Source organism: Pyrus communis, chromosome 1 (assembly GCF_963583255.1).
Source record: "Pyrus communis chromosome 1, drPyrComm1.1, whole genome shotgun sequence".
Lineage (NCBI taxonomy): Eukaryota > Viridiplantae > Streptophyta > Magnoliopsida > Rosales > Rosaceae > Pyrus > Pyrus communis.
In genome coordinates, this window is record NC_084803.1 from 38090073 (window position 1) to 38112084 (window position 22012).

Here is a 22012-nt window from a genome sequence, read left to right on the forward strand (position 1 = left end):
AAAAAAAATCATCTATCCTTCATATATTCCAATTCCATAGCTGCTAAAATTAAGGCTTTCCACGATCAACCCTTTACTCTTTTAATTGTTAAAGAACTTTTTGCCCTCTTAAAGTAAAAACCAAAATAATTTATGGCTCATTTCCTTCAAAATTATTTATCAATGTGAGTGGGGTATTTAAACTACATACTTCTTCTAACAATGGAAGAAAATAATCACTAGATCAATAATTAGTTGTTTTTTTTTTAATATTTAATTGATTATACTTGTTCGGGCGTAGTCCAAAGACTTGTAAAAAAAACTTTTGTCTAAGTTACTAGCTAAAGAGAATTTTGATAATTAATCGAGACAAGAGAAATATGAATACAATTTTTTTAGTATTAGTGATATTCCACACTAATTTATATTGACCTACATAAGAATGCAATGTATCTTCTCACTAATAAATAAATATATCGATCATTTATGATTAGGAAAAAAGGAAGGCAGTTATAACACTACGCGTAAAAGATAAGCTAAACATTGCTAGAACAAAAATGTGGTCAACTATGCATGTTCTAGTAATGTAGACTTATAACACCACGTCGCACTGTACAACGTCATGTTGCCGTTACATGCATTTAATTAATTTTTGGAAATTACAAAAGCACCAAAAGAAATTCCTTTTTCTTTTGTCAAAAATGAAAATAGAGATATTAAAACAAATCCAATGCATGAGATCACATGTGTCCGGTAAGCTCAGAAATCGGTGAAATTTTATCAGCTTCTTTCAGTTTTCAGCTGGAAGCGTCCAGAGATTAATGCAGTATGAAGGTTGAGCCAAAATTACTAAGAGAGAGAAAGTGATACGAGAGAGAGAGAGAGAGAGAGGGTCAAGCTAAGATAAGGCGGTGGTCATGGACGAAAATAAGGATAAGATGACAAATGTGGATGAACTTCCGAAAACCCAAACCGCAGAAGTAATCCAGAATAATAAATTTAATTTAATAAACAAAACAAAAACAGAGAGCAGCTTTCAGCTTTGCTGTGCATGCTTATTAGTATTACACGTTTAGACTGCAGTTTTAGGAATTCTCTGGTCTCTAATCATGTGATTAATGAGAGTTCATTAATTAATCACAACCCAGTTTAGCTTAAGTTATATAAGCTTTCCCTCTTATGTTGGTTTTCTCCTTTTCTTTTTTCTGTTGTTTTACTCGAAATTGAAAACTGCCCTAAACGGCATTTCGTTTTGGATTTTTAGGGCAAATGTTATATCACAGTAAGAACATGTGCACTGCGTAAAACATGTCAGAACAAGTTAGTGTTGGTCTTAATCAGTACATATATTAGCTAATTAGCACCAAATCCAGATACTAATAACACTAATTAGTTAGACGAAAGGAAATTTAGTTAGAACCAAGTGATGAAACTGTTTTTTTGTTGAAACTAAGTGATGAAACCCTAGCTAACCAAGCTTACCATGTTAATTATTTCAAAAAACAGACAAAAAACAAAAACAAAAACAAAAAGCTTAGCCTGTTAATTAAATCATCATTGATAATCAGCACTAAAGTAAAGAAAATCATCATTCTACTTGCATGATCATGAATTAAGTGTACTAAAGCTAACGATTAATCATAACACGATCATAATTTAATTAATTAACTGGGTAATTAGTACACTGCAAGACCTCTCTTCTCTCTGAGCTAGCTACCTAGCTAAGCTAAGTAGGCATTAAATGGAATAAAATTTGGTTAATTAGGGCACTAATTTCTTACCAAGAGTGTGCTTGTTGTTGTGCATCCAAACCTTGAACACATGGCGCTTCACTCCGTTCTCTGAGCAAAACTCCTCAATCGCTGCTTCGTCATGTTTCTGAATTCTCCACCCAACTTTCTCCGCGAACTCCAGCATCTTCTCCTTCTGCTCCTGCGTGAACTTTGTCCGGTGTCTCTTCTTGCTCATCCCGAATCCTCCTCCACCGCCGCTCGAACTCGGATTCGACACGTCCTCTCCCTCTTCCCTACTATGAGACCCTCCGCCGCCGCCTGATGCGGCAGGCAAGGCCAGTGTCGGCCTTGCGTGGGGCGAGGTGATCAGATAGCCCGAAGGTGGCGGCGGGCGATAGTAGCCTGAGGAGAATTGGTGCGGATGGTGGTGGTGGTGAAGGAGGTGGGACCCACCGGCACCCTGTTGGTGATGAATTAACTCGGCCTCGGGCTCCTTGCGGTGGAAGTTGCGGTGGCAATTGCAGGCGGCGCATTTTAAGGCATCGAGGGTGCCCTCGTCTCCCGCAGCGAGAAACTCCCCACAGCCGTCGAGGGCATGGCCGCCGAGGCCGATGGCGTGGTTCTTGAGGCACTCTCTGTACCTGACCATGGTGGATACGGCAGTGGTGGTCGTGGTGGAGTTGGGTGTTGCGGCGGTTCCCCTTTTTCGAGCGCTGGGGGCAGCCCCCTCGCCTGTGGGCCCCATTTTGGGCCTGGAACTCGCCGCAACAGAGGCGTAACCTGGTGGCGCCGCCTGCAACTCCATCTCCTCGTCTTGCTCTTCGTGCTCGTCAAATTCCATTCTCTCTCTCTCTATGTCCTCTCTCTCTCTCTCTCTCTCTCACTCTCTCAGAATTCTTAAGGAGAAGTGAAGATCTACATGGTTGCTGGTGAACCCAATGAACTGATAAAGATGACGATCAACACCAACAACAAAAAAGCTTCCTCAACCGGAGACAGACAAAAGTACATGACTACTGCTAAATGTTGGTTTGTATTACATCCAAGTGTTATGTATGACATATTAGTAAATAATTATTTAGTTTTTTTTTTTTTTAATTTCAAATAACTGTTAATTTTTTTTATCTTTTTTTTGTTATCTTGTAAAATGGTTACTTTTTTTAGAGAGGAGAAGATAAGAGGAAGGTGGAGAGTGTGGCCATCAATTCCCCAGTCTTACTCCAAACATTTCCAATTCCCCAGTCTTACTCCAAACATTTCCCTTTCATTCACTTTACCTTCTTTTTCTTTTTGTTTTTTATAAAATGATATAATAATTATATTTAATTTATTTAAGTTATGTAGAAGAGAATTTAAAAGTAAGTAGAGAAAATGAAGCACACTGTTTTAATCAACTTGACAAAACTCAAGTTTGTCTCTTTCATTTACTTTAAGTTGCTTTCATTTTATCCTAACGAGTGGTTAGGCGTTGCACAATAGTTTAAGTGCTTTGATTCTTATATATAAAAATCAGATGATCTGAGTTTAATTTCTATAACATTATTGTCAGAGTGATGCGAGTTTGCTATATAGGAGTTCTATATAATAATCGTGGGACCATTTTTTTTTCTTTTTCTTTAATTTATGATTGGTTGTTCTCTTTTTATTTTTCAAATATGTGTCATTTATTACAAATAAATCACGCTATTCATGTGTTTGATATATTGAACCAAAAATAAGAATCACTCACTCGTATATTTTGATCTATTGTATGATTGTGATTTTTATATTATTGACATCACATTCAGTTTTACAGTTACTATGGAAGGCCTTAACTCTTTAAACCTTTCCCAAGGTTATTTTCTTTGGGATTTGTTTGGTAGCCTCTGCTTTTTTTTCTTGTCATTTATTCCTTGGGTAATTGTATTGGTAGGAGAATGGAGTTTGATTGGTTGTTTTGGGTTTTTGCGTTTTCGTTTTTATGTAGAAACAGTCTTTTATTTTGTTCTTTTTTATCTTTGTGGTAAAAGTGAGATTAGGAATCACTTTCTCAGTATTAGCATGAAAATAGAAAAAGGAAATGGCAGAGAGTGGGGAATACCCACTTATTAACCAGTATTCTCTCATGGCAGAAACCAGTGATTTAGGTGGCATATGTTGCAAGGTTCATGTTTGGAAACAGGGATAAGATATTTGAAGGGGTTCAATGCAAATTCAACCCTAATGACAGTTCTCTCCACTTTGTTGGAAGGTATTGAGTTTACAAGTGTAATGAAAAAAAATAAATAAGGTTAGCTGTTTATTTTATTTTATTTTTTTCCGAACAAAGGATATTTTCTACACTAAGTTGGGGGGAGAGGGCTAAACTTCATAATGAGCTAGCAATAATGTAGTTCAAATTCTCCTTTAGCGAAAATCGAACTTTAGACCTCTCACTTAAGTGAAGAGGAATACCACTAGATTGTGGTACTAAATGGCAACAACAAGTTAGTGAGACTTTTGCACATTCTTCTAATATAGTCTCAGTAACTGTTTGGTTATTCTCTTCTCACCAATAAATAAATTTATTCGTTATTTTCAAATTACAACTTGATAAGAAAAAAAAATATAAATTACCTAACAAAAGAAGAAAGATAAATCGATTAACAAAACGTAAAAGATTGACTAGAACGAAGGTGTGTGGTCCACCATGCGTGTTGTAGTATGTGTGGACATATAACACCACGTCGTATATATCAAGTCATGTTGCCGTTACATACATATATACCATTATTTTTTTCAAAATTGAGAAAGCACCAAAAGGAACTACTTTTTCTTAAATAAGAAAATAAAAACAAATCCAGTGCATGACATCACATGAGTACGCTAAGCTTAAATATCAGTGAATTTGATCAGCTTTACTCATAATGCACTAAAAAAATGACGGAAACAATCGTAACCGAACTAAGGTAATCACTACTGAACTAGTTGGGGTTGATTAAGAATGATTATAAACGTACATAGGACATGTCAATGTAACCAAGCTTGCACATGCTAAAAGAAACACCACAATTTCTCAATTACAAACTCATTAGAAATACAATACAATTTCTCAACCATGAAAGACCCACATCTAATCAACAAGAAAGATAATACTCATAAGTGCTAAACCTTGCAAGTTGCAGAACCATCGTAAAGGCATCACGAGGAAAACACTGCACCACCCACTATTGGTCTTGCAATTGTTAGCAAATTAAGAAGCACTTCTATGAATCACCACCAACAAATGTAGCTTCATCCTCATAGTTCTTTCCATGCACACATACACAAATGCTTGTGATCCAGTATCCTAGTGGATATGGTATTGGGTTCTCACACATACGTCCCAGGTTTGAAACTACCCTCCCTCTCCAAATTATTGTAATAATTTCAAACCCTCCCCCTTCCCTTAATAAGATTTTTTTTTTCAAATGCACACAAACTCAAAAGAAAAATGGAAACGACCACCTTATAACTCTGAACAACAGTCGCTGCTCAAAGATTCGAGTTTGACTTGTATGTAAGCCGTAAATGCTACAAATTAAATCTCTCATTGACATATTGGAAGAGAGACAACCACAAAGACTCTTTTCGCCAAAGCTAATGACTGACCACAACTGGAAGATGAAAAATTGAAAATGATTTCAAGATAGGACAAACAAGGAGGGGAAGATACCAAATTGGATCCTAGCTAGTTAGCAACTAGGGTTTTTATGCTACTCATTTAAATCTGAACTAATTTAATCTTCATGCTACAGAGGTTGAATCCGATCAAGATCAAATTGGATCCTAGTTCGAATTGAGTATAATGGGTTAGCCCCTCAATATCTATTGCAACTTGACCAACCACAATATATAGGGCACTAACCACTAAAAAAAAAAGAGTGGGGAAAAAGCTGGTCACATTAATTATGTATATGATGTACTTAGTTAAATTTTCCAATATATATTAAGTTAATCAATGAGTTGAAATATAACGGAAGATGAGGCAAATCAAATAAGTGATCCAGCTAGGCTGGATGTGGATCAAGAACCAAGGGAGAGGTGGGGTTGCTCCTACAATGCTTACTGCTTTAAAGATTGGCTACAGAGGCTGGTGTGATTTGCTGAGGACACTGATTTTACATGGGAAGATTTAAATTGTCGGCATTTTCGGGAGCTGCCTACGTGCCCTCCATTTTCAGACATTATATTCATGTGACGTCTTCTTCTCCCAACAACTTTTAAAACTTATTCGACCCAGCTTTGATTTCTCACGGACTTTATTTACAGTACTGTACTCTCAATATTAGAATTTTTCGGCATGCATGACTGAGTTTAGGGGTTTATAATTTCTTTTGGAAGTAATTAAAGTGAGCTTGAGAACTAAATTGAATAATTCTTGCTTTCCATGGTCATGGCCCCTGCAAATTTCAAATCAATTAACAGTTCGTAGTTAAGGTGAGCCAAAGTTCTTCCATGGAGTCAGCTCATGGTGGAGGAGTGTATGGCAGTTGAAGGTCCCTAACAAATCAAAACACTTTGTGTGGCGGTGCTGCAAAGGAGCTTTAGCGGTGCAACATAATTTAATTAGGAGAAGGATGAGAGTGGAGAATATATATTTGTAGGGTCTGTGGAGAAGAGGATGAGACCCAATTACCGTCCAGACATGTTTAGCTGTCCAACATTGGCCATGGACCCTGCAAATTTCTCAAATGCTCATATAAAAAAAATTGAATAATACTTGCGTTTCCGACATGGGGAATGCACATATTTTATCTTTTACAATAATGTATCTTGGCTGTATAAACTTTATAATTAAGACATCTCAATTTTTTAATCTTCATTTAAAATCATTCATACAAAAAGATTATATAAAGCAGAGAGAGATCGTTTAATCATTCAAATGTATTAAATAAATGAACGGTTCATCATGAATATGTCACTTAGTAGTTGGTACTCACACGGTTGATTTGTTCCATACATTTGGATGACTAAACGATTTTCTAATTTGAATAATTTTTGGTAAAAATGATCTTCAAATGAAGGTTAAGGAATTAAATTATCCAAATTATAAAATTTATATGGTTAATATACGTTACTCAAAAGAAGAATATTTGCTTTCCCCAAAGAAAACGCAAATATTATTTGAAAAAAAAAAAAAATAGAGAGGACCAATAGAATGGAAGGAAACACGTACATAGACCCACCAAATTCAAAAGAAAATAGACTTTCCCAAAGTTAAAAAAAAAAAAACTCCTTCACATTTCCTTTTGCATAGTAATGCAGTATAAACTATAAAGTTGAAAACAACCCTTGGGCTGTCTTTGCTAATTTTCTGTATTCCTCTGTTAGCTTTGGCCTAGTTTCCATCCCTCATGTTTTTGTTAGTTTCCTCCAAAGTCAAAGCTAAATAGATTTGGCAAATGCTGTTGTTGAGGTTGAGTCATACTACTAGTGTTTTTCCTGTGGTAATCTGTTCCAATATTAAGATTCCTTTTACGCTTACACTTTATATTTTATGGTCATCCAAACTTCAGATTTTATCCGCTAATTACTGATACATATTTATTAATTTATTGAACTCACACTGGATGCAGTAACATCAATCAACTCATATTATTGAAAGTCTACAAATAATATTGGCTAATCATATTTTAACGCTCATAAGTAAGATTCGAATTTCTTTAGTTTTTCTTTTTTTCCAAAAGTATTGTAAAATATTTAGCTTACAGTGTAGATAACTAAAGCAATGATTATTAATAATCGCAATCCATTAGATTTTGCTCAAAGGACAAAATAATTCAATGTACTCTATAACCATCTTCTGTTTCCTCTCTCTCTCTCTCTCTCTCTCTCTCACACACACACACACAGAGTTACTCGGCATTCCTTCAAGATCAAAGAGAATTCTTATGAGATAAACAATCCCGCGAAGTTTTCACAACGATCCTGATGAGATTCCAACTAAAAAAATGACAAAACCATCAGCCTAAGTGGTGTTCAAATCATGTTATGAAGTGAGTTGCTTCTTAACTGTTACTCATAGGCATGCAATGCGTGTTACATGTGAAGAAAGTTAAAAGTTCCACTATAAAATCAATTGGTAATATGAGGAGTAGCTAGTACAATCTCTTATAAACTCATGCAAGGTCTCTCATCCCATTAACGTGTGACTCATTCTCAACGCATTCCCTCACATGTGGCAAATTTTCAAATCTAACACGTGGACAACATAACGGGATGACGTGAAGTGTGTGTGGTCGTTTGGCTTCACATGTGGGACAACATGTTCTGATACCATGAAGAAAATTGAGATTTCACCATAAAACCAATTGGCAATATGTGAAGTAATCCAACCTCTTATAAGTCTATACAAGATTCTTCCTTCCATCAACGTGAGATTCATTCTCAATAACATGTGCATGAATATATATAATTCAAGATTGTCGATCATAGCGCAGTTTAGCAGGATAAGAAAGACACAACTTTGGAGTTTGAATAATTGGATTGCATTGGATTGGTTTCTGCAGGATTGGACTCTTCGACCGTCCGTTGCACTTACTCTCAGCATGGGAGTATGAAGAACTACTTTAGGGTTGATGTGGACTTGTCCTCTATAGTCTCACACGTGACACAAACATTTCTCGAGGGTCCATACGCATATGAGAATATATTGTAATACTTCATACATTTATTTATGAACTTATTAAGCTTAAACATTTTAGGTTAAATTGCTTTCAAATCTGTAATCTACCGTCTAAGACCTCGCAAATTTCAAACTATTAATCCCCCAACAAGGGAACAATAAAATCACTTCCAAGTAGAACTATGATAAATACTGTTGAGCATGCAAACCCTGTACGTGGATTAATTTATTTAAAGGTTGTGAAAGCTTTTGAAATATAATTAAGTATCTAATTCGTAATTTATAAGAATCAAACTTCAAACATCTTACTTCAAATAAAAGGAAAAGAGACTTAAATGTAAATGAGATGAATTCCTAGCTTTAGGTGACGCAATCGGAGCGTCATGTGATTCCCTCCCGGCCCCCTGAAAGCCAAAGCCAAAGCGTGCTTTGCTAGTTGCTAGTTTGCTTGTGCGCATATCTGATGCAATGCCTGTCAGCCACCAGGAAACACCCTCCCACACCTTTCACTACTTTTCAACATTTGGGCACTTTGAGAGAGAGAGAGAGAGAGAGAGAGAGAGTGCGTGCGTGTGTGTGTGTGTGTGTGTGTGTTAATTATACAAAATATTAGTGAATATGTGTGATGGAGGAGAGAATGCTAGAGTCTAGCCAGCATTTGTCTATTTTGTAGTCGTTGATTAATGTGAACTTGAATGCACTGACTTATATGTATGTTTAAAAGTAATTGTTTGTGTGGAGGATTGATTTTAACAATTAGTTATTTGTATGTCACTTTATGAGCATAACAACAGAGCAAACTCATTAATTCTAAACATAGTGTAACGCAGGGTAGATTAGTGTTTGGGTCACACCAACCATTTTACAGTGTAATTGTGTGCGTGTGAAGTGGGTGAGAGATATTTGAGTATAAAAAGATGGAGTAAATAAGAGTTTTTTACCGTTAAATCTTTGATTAAAGATTCAGTAACCAAACCGTACGGTTAAAATTTTAATATATGTGATATATAAGGCAATGGTATAATTTTTCGAGAGAATGAAAAAGAGACAAGATGTCTTGAGGAACAGTGACAAGATAGAGAAAAGGAGTGGAGGGGTTAGGGTCTTCATTTCCATTTCCGTACCTTTGGCAGCCTTTTGATATTTTCCTTCTCTAATCAAATCCAGAGAAACATTGCCACATCTTTTTTTTTCTTTCTAATTGTTTGGGTGATCTTTCTATCCCTTTTTATTTATGTGATCACAGTTAAGTCACGTCAATATTTTATATTCTTATTATTTTTTATCTTCTTATCTCTATAAAAAATAATATAAAATATTAACGTGGCTTAACCGTGACCAGACAAAATAAAAGAAGATTAAAAGAGCACCAAGAGGGCAGACAATCTGCTTCCCTCACACACCCATCTCCCCTCTCTCTGTGCCCCCTCCCAAATCCCAACTCTCTCTGAGAGGGCCCTCCCCCTCCCTCATTTCATTGTCAAATTTTTATCAAATTTTTATCAAATTTTGATCCACAATTAAGACAATACGTTTACCAATTAATCATCTTAAAAAAAAAAAAAAAAAAAGAAATTAATTGATGGCTTCTTCACGTCAGTATAACATTAGCTTACCAATTAATCATTTTTAATTATTGTAACATTAATTTGTCTCAAATATGTTGTACCATAATTAATCATAACATTAATTTGTCTCGGGTGATTTGTTTGTTCCATGTAAAACAAAAGCTAGCCATGCATAGTTGACAACGAATTTATTATACAAGATTTAAGAGTATCATAAGTTTGGTTTGAATCTCATATCCAATGTGTCAAAGTAAATTGAAATGACATCATAAGGAGACATTCTCTAGTGCACATTTAATTCAGTTACACAATAAAATGAGAGTAGTCAGATTATTTGATCTAACGGGGATGAAACTACTTTTGTTTTGTTATGTAATTGAATTAAATTTACAATTTTGATGTGCATTGAACAAAACACTTTGTGCTTGTTTGGATATACTTTTAAAATGACTGAAAGTGTTTTTGGTGAAAATGCTTTTAGAACCAATCCTTAGTAAAATGCAAGTAAAATTTGGAAAAGCACTTAAAGTGTTTCCTGGAAGAAGCACATAACTGGTGCTTCTTGCATAAAGCACTTTAAGTGCTTTTAGAACCAAAAAACATTTTTTCTAAAAGCGCTTTTAACCATTTTAAAAGCACATCCAAGCGAGCTCTTTATCTTTTGTGTATTATTGGACGTTACAAGTCGGTTTGAGATAACTTGACACGACACAAACTCGTTAAAAACTCAATGATAGATAAAAAATTCGTTAGCTTTTGTATGTATGTCAGCCCATTCGTCTTTCCACTCCTACACAATTGGGCCTTGCTATTGGGTTCGATTATGTTCCTCTTTATCCTAAAAATGATTTTTGGTTTAGCCCATGCAGGATTTTAGAACCCTATTTCTTCCCAAACCTAAGCTATACCTAGACAAAATTGAGCCTCCTTAAATTAAGGGCTACACAACGACACCAACCTCATCCAGTTTTGGTTAAAAGTTCACATTATGTGAGAAAAAGAGTTCATTGGTCATGTTTTCTGTGTAAGGGATACGATGGATTATTTAGGATTAGGACAGTGAAATTGGTATCGGGCGAAATATCTTGAAAATAAAAATTTAACTTTGCACAGTAGATTAGTCAAATGAACTAGCCAACTAGTTACAAGTTAGTCAATAATATAAAGAGTAGTTGCAATAACAAATCCCAGCTGATTAATACATCCAACTAATCAGAGTCTGCTTAGATTAGTTTCACAATAAAAATTCATAAACTTGAACACATTTACATATCAGTTCATTATGCAAACAGCAATGACAAAGTAATTATGAAACAAAGTATGCTGAATTAACTAGTCAAGCTCACTAGTCAACTAAGTACAGATTCGTCAGTTAATCAAATCCAAACCTATGAATCAAACTAAGCTCACTACAAGTTATCATAGTTTACAACAATTCAGTTCATTGCTCATAATATGCATTGTAAACTTGGTAGCTAACATATATCAAAGAACAACTCATAGGATGCATGAAACATATGCAAGTAAGCAAGATATGTGGACAAGTTTAAGAGACTTGGAGCGCAAGAAGTTTTTGGCAGGAAAAACCTACCTCTGGGTTAAAAGATCGGGGACTCTCTATTGAGTCCAATCCACTAGTGTAAACAAGGTTTATACAAAGACCACACAAGCTCAATTCCTAGATCCCTATCTATGGAGCAGCTTTACCTTTGTACAAACTTGCCTTACATGAGATGAACTCCTTCGGTCTTTATGAAGTGGCAGCTCCTCTTGAGCTCAATCCTCATCGACGGTGCCAAAAACTTGTTGTTAAAATTAGATTAATCGAAATCAACCCAATTAAGTCCAAAATTTAATGCTCGCAAGTGTACGAATCGTAGTATAATATAGTAGGCAAGCACAAGATCGTTCCAACTAAGATTGAATGTAATTCCAACTATCTAACTAAATTTAAGTTTTACTTGAATTGGAATAGAAAAATTGATGATTTGAATAAGAATTTTGAAATGGTGAAAAACACTAGAGCATCCGATTCACCATAACTAATTCTACTTAATTCCAACAATTAATTGTTAACGAATAAACATCCAACTTGACGGTCTAGTTCCTCTAATTCATATAATATCCATGGCATCTAGATTACTACATATACTCACATGTGCTAATAATCTCTGGCATCTAGACTACGAAACACACACAAGTTCATTAACAATTTGGGAACTAACTAAAAGACCGCATGAAACCTAGTGTATGGCATTTACAACAAGAAATTCATGGTACCATTTGCAAGACGCTAAACCGAATTAACAACATGGCATCTGTGTTAACTCGCATCAAATAGACTCAACTCAAACCCAAGTGGTAGCTAATCACCAAGATTAAAATTAAGCTCATAAGCATAGCAAAATGATACTCAAAGTGAATGAAAATTCATAAATAATTAAACTAAGAAATTAAGAATTCATAGTTAGGCTACATCGTAGCCCTAGCAAAATGAAATTAGTTCCCAAACATAATCGAAATTGGTACTTAATCCATAAGAAATAAGAAGAAAATTTAGTTTAGAAAAAGCCTCAAAAGTCCCCTGCTTTGCCGCACCTCTAGTCTACCTTCTTCCTTTTCTCCTTGTTTTTTTTCTTCTTGCTCTGCCGATGCCTTCTTCAATATCCTTAATGATCAGCAAAAATATTCCAAATTAATGCCAAGCAGCCACTCATTTTCCTTCCTTTCTCTTCCCCCTTCTAATTCATTTACTTTCTGTAACCGACAAAAACATAATCACCGATTTATTACCTTGTGCCTCTTGGGTTTAATCGCTGCAGATATAGCCTTCATAGTGCCCTATTTGATTCCCTGGTTGTTTCGAAACGGTAATTGTATTTTTCCCAAATGGGCATCCTCTAATTCTAAAAGTGATCAAATCCCTACACCAATTGAACCAACTCAGCATCCAAATTCTCATATTTATACTCTTGGTGAAGACCCCTGACTTGAAGATGGAATTAAGAGATTGATTCTCCATCTTTCTTTGATCTTTGCTCGATTGAAATCTCTTCCTCTGCTGCTAGAGTGTCGGCGGCTGGGCTCCAGAAAAATTGGATTAAAGATAGACTTGCCTCTCTTCTGTTGGTTTGAATGAAAAGTAGGCCAACCCTTACTTGTGCTAGTCACATGCTGATGAAAAGAATAAGGAAGAATCCCATGTGAGACAAATGCTCTACTTTTCTCTTAATTTGTCATACTACATAACATTATTATGATAAAAACATATCACAACATGGACAATATGCCTACCAACATATGTGACAAACAAGAAAATAATAGGATCTTTTTCATCTCCTTAATTTGGCCGTCAAAACAAAAAACCATGAAATTTCTTTCATTTAAGTCCAAAAATACAAACATGTAATGACTTCAACTAAAAGCAAAGATATCACTACAAAATGTCGTTTTTTAGGGATAAAATAAGTAGTACAATTTGTGCATATCACAACAATTCAGTTCATTGCTCATAATATGCATTGTAAACTTGGTAGCTAACACATATCAAAAAACAACTCATAGGATGCATGAAACATATACAAGTAAGTAAGATATGTGGACAAGTTTAAGAGACTTGGAGCGCAAGAAGTTTTTGGCCGGAAAAACCCACCTCTGGGTTTAAAGATCGGGGACTCTCCACTGAGTCCAATCCACTAGTGTAAACAAGGTTTGTACAAAGACCACACAAGCTCAATTCCTAGATCCTTATCTATGGAGCAACTTTACCTTTGTACAAACTTGCCTTACACGAGATGAAAACTCCTTCGGTCTTCACGAAGTGGCAGCTCCTCCTGAGCTCTTCACCTTGTGGCATTGATATCAACACAACCAATGCAAATGATATGACAATGATGGTTATAAAAAATCTGGATTCAATGACCAGTTAGTTTCTCCAAACAAATACTTGAAGGAAGAAACTGATGAGAATCCAAAACTAGTCAGTTTAAAGATTTGAAATTTGAAGAACTTGACCACAAAGTTAAAACAAAACCATGAAGAACAATGCAACCCTATTCTACAATGAGTGGGTGTTTAATTCATGAACATGGTTTTGTGGCTAGGGTTTCTAATGAAGAACACAAGAGGCAACCCAAGGTTTAAAAAACACTCTTTGAAAATGTAAAATTTCCTAACCAAAACAATTGAGCATAAAAGATTTAAACAAGCATTTTTGGAGATATACAAATATTCAAAGAAGAATATTACCCAAAGAAAAGGCTTGATACTCCTAGGGAGATCTGAGATGGCGAGGGAAAACAAACTTTCTCAAAATTATAAACTTTCTTTCCAAAAGAAAAAAAAGAGAGAAGCAGGGGTTTTAAGCAAAAAAAGGATGCTTATTTTTAGCAACAAGGACAAGGAACACTTGTCAACATAGAGAACAATCCTTGCAAATCAAAAGCTGAAAATTCAATCTCGTATAAAACCTGTCAGTCAACCCATTTAGGTTATCTTAAATTGTGTGCCCAGCCAGCTGGACATCAGCGAGGAATTTTGACCCAGACAACATAACTAGTCAAAATGTAGCATAAATGTAGACATGAGATGCACATGCATGAACAAACCTTTTGAAGTGAGATGTGCCACATTCTTGAACATTTCTTCCCGGTAGACATAACCCATAAATAAAGAATAGCTTAAACTTAGATTGAGCATGTGTATGGTTCAATTACAATATTTGACAAGGAAAGGCAAACCTAAAAGTCTTGACTTCATGGACGGGCTTGACATCTACCATCCTAGTAAGATTGTTCGTTTCAATTTCGTAAAAGGTTTACGTTTCAATCTCATTCCGTTATTATATGAATGACTAATTAATGTTGTTAATTGCTTAAGCAATAGTGGAGTCGGGAGTTTCTACAAGAGTGAGCTATAATTTTCATTTTGCTTTTATTATGTTTGATTAACTTTGGCAAGTGGCCATTAATCACAGTGGTAGAAACGTGTTGCGCCCTTGTATGATGGTGTGGATTCGAACCCCGTCGGTGGCTAATCTAACATCTAACTTACTAATACTATCGCTCGACTCATAAAATAAAAAAAAATTGATTAACTTTGTCTTAAGAGTTTTTAAGGTCGTGGGCTAATTTTTAGTTGGGAAGAATGGGTTAGTTCACACTAAGTGGATGAACTTATGTTAATTAGCACTAGAAAAAAAAAATTCATTTCTCCAAATTTCAAATGAGGCCAAAGCTGTCACACTCGAACTCGGGGTCGAAAAAATATAACACTGCACTCAATGTATGAAATAAATAAATAAAATAAAATAAAAACCAAAATATGGGTTTTAAAATAAAAGGAAATAAAAAACTTCTCTTGCACAAATAATCTAACTCTTGCTTATATTAAGAAGCGTATTTGGAAACGGTTACAGAGTTGGAATGGGAAGCTTCTAAGTGCGGCTAGAAAGGAACTTCTTGTCAAAGCCGTTGCTCAAGCTATTTCTACATATGTTATGAACTACTCTTTTTTACCAAAAGATTTATGTGATATTTTGAACCGGTTAGTCGCCTCCAACTCATTTTTCATACGATAAGGGCATGGAACGTGGAATTGTTGGGGTCCCTTTTTTTCGAGACCAAAGTGAAGTGATTCGTGCAATACCTCTGAGCTTTTGCCGTGCTGCTGACCATTTAATCTGCCATTTTGAGAAGAGTGGTAATTTCTCAGGGAGAAGTGCTTACCACATCTCTCGGGAATGGTTGAATCCTATAAACAATGAGGCTTCCTTCTCCGCAACCTCGGGTTACAACTCTAAATTCTAGGCTAACGTTTGGCAGGCTAATGTTCCCCCCAAAGTGAGGATTTGCTTCTGGAAGCTTTGTAAAAACATTATCCCTACTAGGGAAAATCTAGGGAAGCGGCATATTCCTACGGACTTGGCATGTGTGTTGTGCAACCATCATACAAAATCAATTTTTCATCTTTTGAAGGACTGTCTGTTTGCTAAGTGCATCGGGATGTCATCTCATTTAGGGATTTTGTAACGAGGTTCATCCTCCGCATAATTTCTGGATTGTGCTATGAAGATCGCTGATCTACTCCATTTTGCTCACTTCAAATCTGCAATGATGATTGGTTAGGCAATTTTGGGGCACTCGAAATGGAAAACTTTGGACCGAAGAAGGTGAAATTCCTGATGTCGTGGTGGTGCGCACTCTTCACTGGCGGCACAGTTTCGTGATTGTTAATATAGATATTCACCCCCACCAACCCATCTATGTGCATCACACCGAAATGGAAAGCTCCACCCTCTGGCCACCTGAAATTAAATTTTGACGGCAACTGGAATGGCGAGATGAAATTCAGGCGTTTTTGTGACAGCATCGTGTGGAAATGAGCCGGATAATTTGACACCCTTACAGGCGAAAGTGGTGGCTGTCAGGTTTGGTTTGATTTGGGCAATGAACAGGGGTTTTACAAACTTCCTTTATGAGAGCAATTGGTTTCAGATTGTGGAAGCTTTGCGTGATTCTTCTACTAACTTATACTATATTGGCCAAGTTGTGGAAGGCATCAAGTTTCTATATTCCTCAGTCATGAAAGTGCCTTTTACCCACATTCGTTGTTAAGCCAACGTTGCGATTCACAGGGTTGCTCGTTTTGGACTACCTGTGGAACATTCTTGTGAACAGATGACGTCCCCTCATAGTATTATAGTTGATGTACTTTTGGAGGACTATGCCTCATCCTAATGAGCTTTCTTTATATTGTTTCACTGTAATGGTTTTTTGTTATTTTAAAGAAAATTACTATCGATTCCTTAAATAAATTAAAAAAAAAAAAAAAAAAAAAAACTCTTATACAGTCTAATAATGCAATCTTAGAGTGACCCCGAGTTTGAGGGTGACCGAAGCACTCCTTATCCTAGAGTGGTTATGTTCTAATTGTTTAGTAATGCTAAAGTATGGAGAAATGTGTTATGACATTTAGCTTGATCGTAAGTTAAAGTTCATATTTAATTGCCACAATGAAATTTTATTGTTTCTTAAAAGAATAAAGTGTTCTTTAATTTCTTTAAACTCAATTAGATATCTCAAATATTTTTTATTTGACTAATATTTTGTAAGAATAATCTAAAAGGTACAACTTAAAAAATAGACGATTTGGATCGTAGAAGTTTGATTTGGTGTGAGTTCCACAACTAATCCCTATTTTATAAAATAAAAATAAAAACCTCTTCCCTAAAAAGCTTCATCTGTGAAATGATGGAATGATACGAGGGACCAGTAGATACAATAAGATATACTTGCAATTATCGAACAAATTGGCTCCTAAAAAGTGAGGTCTTGACTAAAAGTATCTCGAAAATAATATCCTACATATATTTTCGTATTTTCCTTTGGTTATTTGTAATTTTTGTGGACCGTCAAGTAGACATCGACCTGCATTTGGCTAGAAAAACATGAGTAATAACGATCTGGCTTCTCTGCCCTTCCACTTTTCATGTATTTTCATTCTTTTCTATTTGTACGGTCACGGTTAATTCACGTCAATATTTAATATTACTATTACTTTTTATCTTATTATTTCTATAAAAAAAATTACTATAAAATATTAACGTAGTTAAACCGTGGTTACACAAATAAAAAAGCATAAAAAGAGTATAGAAATGGGATGACAAACAATCCATCTCCAAGCGACTTTCCATATTGGCAGGCATTAACAAGCATCCAATGCGGAAGAAGAAGCATTAACTGCGATCAAATCCAACAGACAAAAACAGAATCTTACCTTAGGCATGGCTGACGGGCACTGCATTAAATAGTTTTTGGAGTGGTGCCAACGCTTTTAGATGTGACCGTTGCTTGCATTTGAATGCGGGATGCCTCGATGCCTCGGTGGACCATTTGGCAAGTGATTACTGAGTAGGCAAACGCATGATAGCAGCCACAAATCGGGAAAACTTTCAAGCTATTGCGCCATTGCCTGGTTTTCCGTTTTCAGAGACTGACCTACTCCAGTTACCAAACAGTCAGTCATCTTTCTTGGTTTTGCAGAATGCTGCTGATTAATTTATGCATACAATGCATGTGTTTGCTATGTTCACTTGGGAGTTGTCTCTGTAAATTCATAAGACCTATTAGAAAGAGTAATTCCAAATCTAGAGATTTAATCAATATTAGATAATTAAGTAATTTTCTTGATTGGACCATTAACAATTTTTTGATATTTGAAGTATATACATTGCCTCTTGGGGTTTTTATAGTATTTAAAAAAATTGACTATATAATTGTGCAAAACTTTGTCTCCCTACTTGCATTGCTTAGTTTGACTTGGAATATCGACTATATAATTGTGCGGAGCCTACTTATAACTAGTTGTCAAGATAACACAATTTCAATGATTTTTCATGTCCTCATCTTTTGAAAATATTGTATTTGTCTATTTATTTATCATAAACAGATAACTAATTAACTCTCGTTTGAACAATTTTTATAAAAAATGTGATGTTAGATGTGACGGTTGATGGTTGGATTCATTCTTTAGATCATTAAAAAAGAAGCTCAATCGTCACTTAGTAATACGGTCTAGTAATGTTTCTCTTTACTCGTAAGTGAAACATCTTAGGTTTGATTTCGCCAAAAACGAATATGAATCACATTATTGCTTATTCATTGAGAATTAATCCACTCTCCTATCCTTTAATGCATTTTTAGATATCCGTAACATTTTTCTTCTAATATATACAAGCCAAATACAAAAATGCAACTTGTAAGAGTTTCTTTTTTCTCGTGAGAATAAACTACAAGGATACAACATGTTGAGTAAATCAAGAAAGCATGTACCACCACCACATTACCTCTTGGGACTTATTTTACAAACCCTAACTTTTAGTTTGAACAACATTACAATTTCCAACACAAAAATTCATTAAACTATCATCAGTCAGATAGAAACCAGTGGTTTCTCAAGCATTTTCTCACTGTTATGATTATCCAAACTAATCACCCACTTTGACATATCCAGTTCCACCGAATCAACCTCCCTCCCTCCAAATTCAAACACAAACCCTCTCTTGTGATGACGCACCACCCTCGGACTTCTCAAATTCAATAACCCCGTTGACCTCGACTTGTTCAGCCTCACCACCGACGGCGCCACCCTCACCGCCACCCCACCCCCTGCTCCCTTCCGCCCACGATTCCCGCCTCCTCCCGCCTTAATCTCATTCACCGACCCAATTGACTTTGACCTCGCCACGCGACCACCAATCATCGCGTCCTCCTCACCCTCGCACTCTGCGCCCAACACACTCGATACCTTCCCGTTCAACTTCCTTCTACTCCCTCCTCTCATGCTCTTCACGTTCACAACCTCTTCGTATTCGCCGGAGTGGTGGTCATGACGATCGTTTTTATTCTCCACGCGCTTCGCGTTCACCCGCCGTTTGAATCTGCTCCAGATAGGTGGCGCGTGGACTCTCTTCCTCACGATTTTGAGGCACTCGACCACCTCCGCCATTGTGGGCCGCCTCTCCGCCGAGGATCGCACGCACTTCGCAGCCAACACCGCCACGCGGCGGATCACGGCGGGGTCCAACGGCGGTCCGATTCTGGGGTCCAAGATTCCGGCGAAGTCGCCGCGCTTTATGATCGGCATGGCCCAGTCCACCACCGATGGCGGACTGTAGTTCACGTCAATGGCGTTTCTCCCGCTCAGAATCTCCAACAGGAGTATTCCGAAACTGAAGACGTCGCTCTTGGTGCTCAGATCCCCCGGCGCAAGATAGCCCGGGTCGAGGTATCCTAACGTCCCCGCCGGTGGTGTACACTTAACCCGAACGTCCTCCACGTGTCCCCTCAACGCCAGCCCCAAGTCGCCGAGCCGCGCGTTCCAGTCCTTGTCGATCAAAACGTTGGACGATTTAATGTCGCGGTGGATGACGGGCGGGTTCGACGAGTGGAGCGCCTGAACTGCTCTCGCCACATGTAAACAGAACCGGACTCGCCTGGTCCAACCCGGCGGTTGGGAGTTTAAGTGTAGGAGGTCGTAGAGGGAGCCGTTGGGCATGTACTCAACGACGAGCAACTTAGTGTCGTAATCGTTTCTTCCATCGGCGCAGAATCCGATTAGATTGACGAGCCTGGGGTGGTGAACTCTCGAGAGGATCTCGATCTCGTTCTCCGCGTTGTGAAGACTCGCCGACGACGACGGCTTCGTGGTTTTCGTCTTCTTAACGGCGGCGACGAGGCTGCCGTCGTCTAGGATGGCCTTGTAGACACTTCCGTGGCTTCCTTTGCCCAGAAATCTGTCAGCGGCGAACCCATTGGTGGCGGCGACGAGGTCGTCGTAGTAAAAGTGTCTGATCTTAATGGGCTTGTTGATGTGTTGGGTTTTGTGGGTTCTGGGTTTTCTCTTGCGGTCCCAGTTGTATGGATCGCAGGTGGCGATTGCCGACTCTGCATTGCAAGAGAGGAAACCCATGCTTGCTGTTAATCTCTCAGTGACAAGTAATCAAATACCTGATGGGGCAAAGAATGATGGGCTTATGCTTTTGGTGGGTTTTTCGAGGTAGTGGGGAGGAGGAGAGGGAGGTGATAAAGGTAAAGGTGGGAGGAGAAGGAGGAGGTGGTGGAGAGCGCCAAAAGCCATTACTGCAAAGAGGGATGGGGGTTGCGGTGCTTAAAGTCCTTGACTATGGTTATGTGTTTTACAGCCTTTGGTTTTGGGGTAGAAAGGAAAGATGTGAAAGCAATTCAAACAGGCAGTGTGCAAATTTTGAACTTTTGGCAAGTGGGTTTTTATTATTTTAGGTTTTTTTACATGCAAAAGTGTGCATCTTTGTGAGGAATTTCTTGGGGTTGTTGGTCTTTAACTATTTAAATGAAGAAGTTGGGGAAAATTTTTTAGTTGTAACGGGAACACGAATGATACATCATGTGTTTTTATGCAAATAGTAAAATTTTTTAATTTTTAAATTATTAAGCTTTAACACACATAACCTACCATTTCTATAAGAACACGTAGTGTACTATTTTGTGTTACCGTCATATTAAAAAATCCCGCGAAGTTGGGGCCTTGTGGGATATGCTTTTTTGCTCCATCTACTTTTCTAAAAGACACCTCATGATGAACTAAAATTTGATTCTTAATTGTTGCCATGCTACATTAACTTAGATTTTAGTCTCAGTTCCCCTAAAATTTAAATTGTTTCATTTTCTTATAGAACTCAATTTTTGTTTCACATTATCTGAATTCTCCTTTATGATAACTTTTCTTATGTGGAAATAATATAGTAATCGCAACATTTAACAAACTTGATAGAATCCAACGTGGGACGAAGATTATTAAGTTCTAGGAGGAAAGTGGAACAATTTTGTTCCGTTGGCGAGAGTGATATTAAAATAACCAAGGTTCTAAAAAGCGTTAGGTACTAATCGGATGACAGGTTGGGGCCTTGCGGCTAGGTGAGGTGAGACGGGGATTTAGGTGGAATAGGCAAATTCAAATAAATTTATTATATATTATATAAATAAGTGCTTATTAATACTCTAAAGAAACATATAATTGTATTGTGATACAAAAACTGCAAAAGAAAATGATATATAAATTATAAAGTATTAGAACATATTGAAAACATAAGAAATAAGGATATAATTAGTGCTCATCCAAACATTTAACAAATCTATTACAACTTATTAATAAAATAAAATGCAAAATGAAAGCTATATGATTTTCTGTCTAAGTGAGAGTCGTAGTCTAGGCGGTTAGACCGACGCTTAAGTAGGTCTAGGCACATTTCTTAATTTTCAAACTTTTAAGGATTAATATAAATGATGCCTAGCCAGTTAATGCTTAAGTAGGAATTTTTAGACCAATGAAAATAACATTTCAAGTCTTTTCAAAAAAGAAAGAAAATTCAAATTTCAAGAAGCCTTGGGAAATATAAGCCTAAATTTGACTTAATGGTGCCTAGTCTCTATTTTGTAGTTGGTAGAATTTGAATTCCAATAAAAAAGCATGGAGGATTGAAATGCATTTTTCAGTTTACATTTAATAAATTCAGTCATCGGATGATTTGGTAGGTTGGTTTAGGAAAGTAGCACCGTCTATGATTTTAC

The 22012-nt window shown here is 36.7% G+C and overlaps 2 protein-coding genes across 2 annotated transcripts; both read right to left on the bottom strand.

Annotated features, from left to right (window-relative positions):
- Nucleotides 1-1588: 1588 nt before the first annotated feature.
- On the bottom strand, nt 1589-2764 carry LOC137717101 (zinc-finger homeodomain protein 2-like). Its single transcript, XM_068456411.1, has one exon. The coding sequence runs from the start codon at nt 2551-2553 to the stop codon at nt 1741-1743; it is 813 nt and encodes a 270-aa protein (XP_068312512.1). The 5' UTR covers nt 2554-2764; the 3' UTR covers nt 1589-1740.
- A 15896-nt stretch (nt 2765-18660) lies between these two features.
- On the bottom strand, nt 18661-20740 carry LOC137716507 (serine/threonine-protein kinase-like protein At1g28390). The gene has a single exon (XM_068455966.1). The coding sequence runs from the start codon at nt 20373-20375 to the stop codon at nt 18837-18839; it is 1539 nt and encodes a 512-aa protein (XP_068312067.1). The 5' UTR covers nt 20376-20740; the 3' UTR covers nt 18661-18836.
- Nucleotides 20741-22012: the final 1272 nt, after the last annotated feature.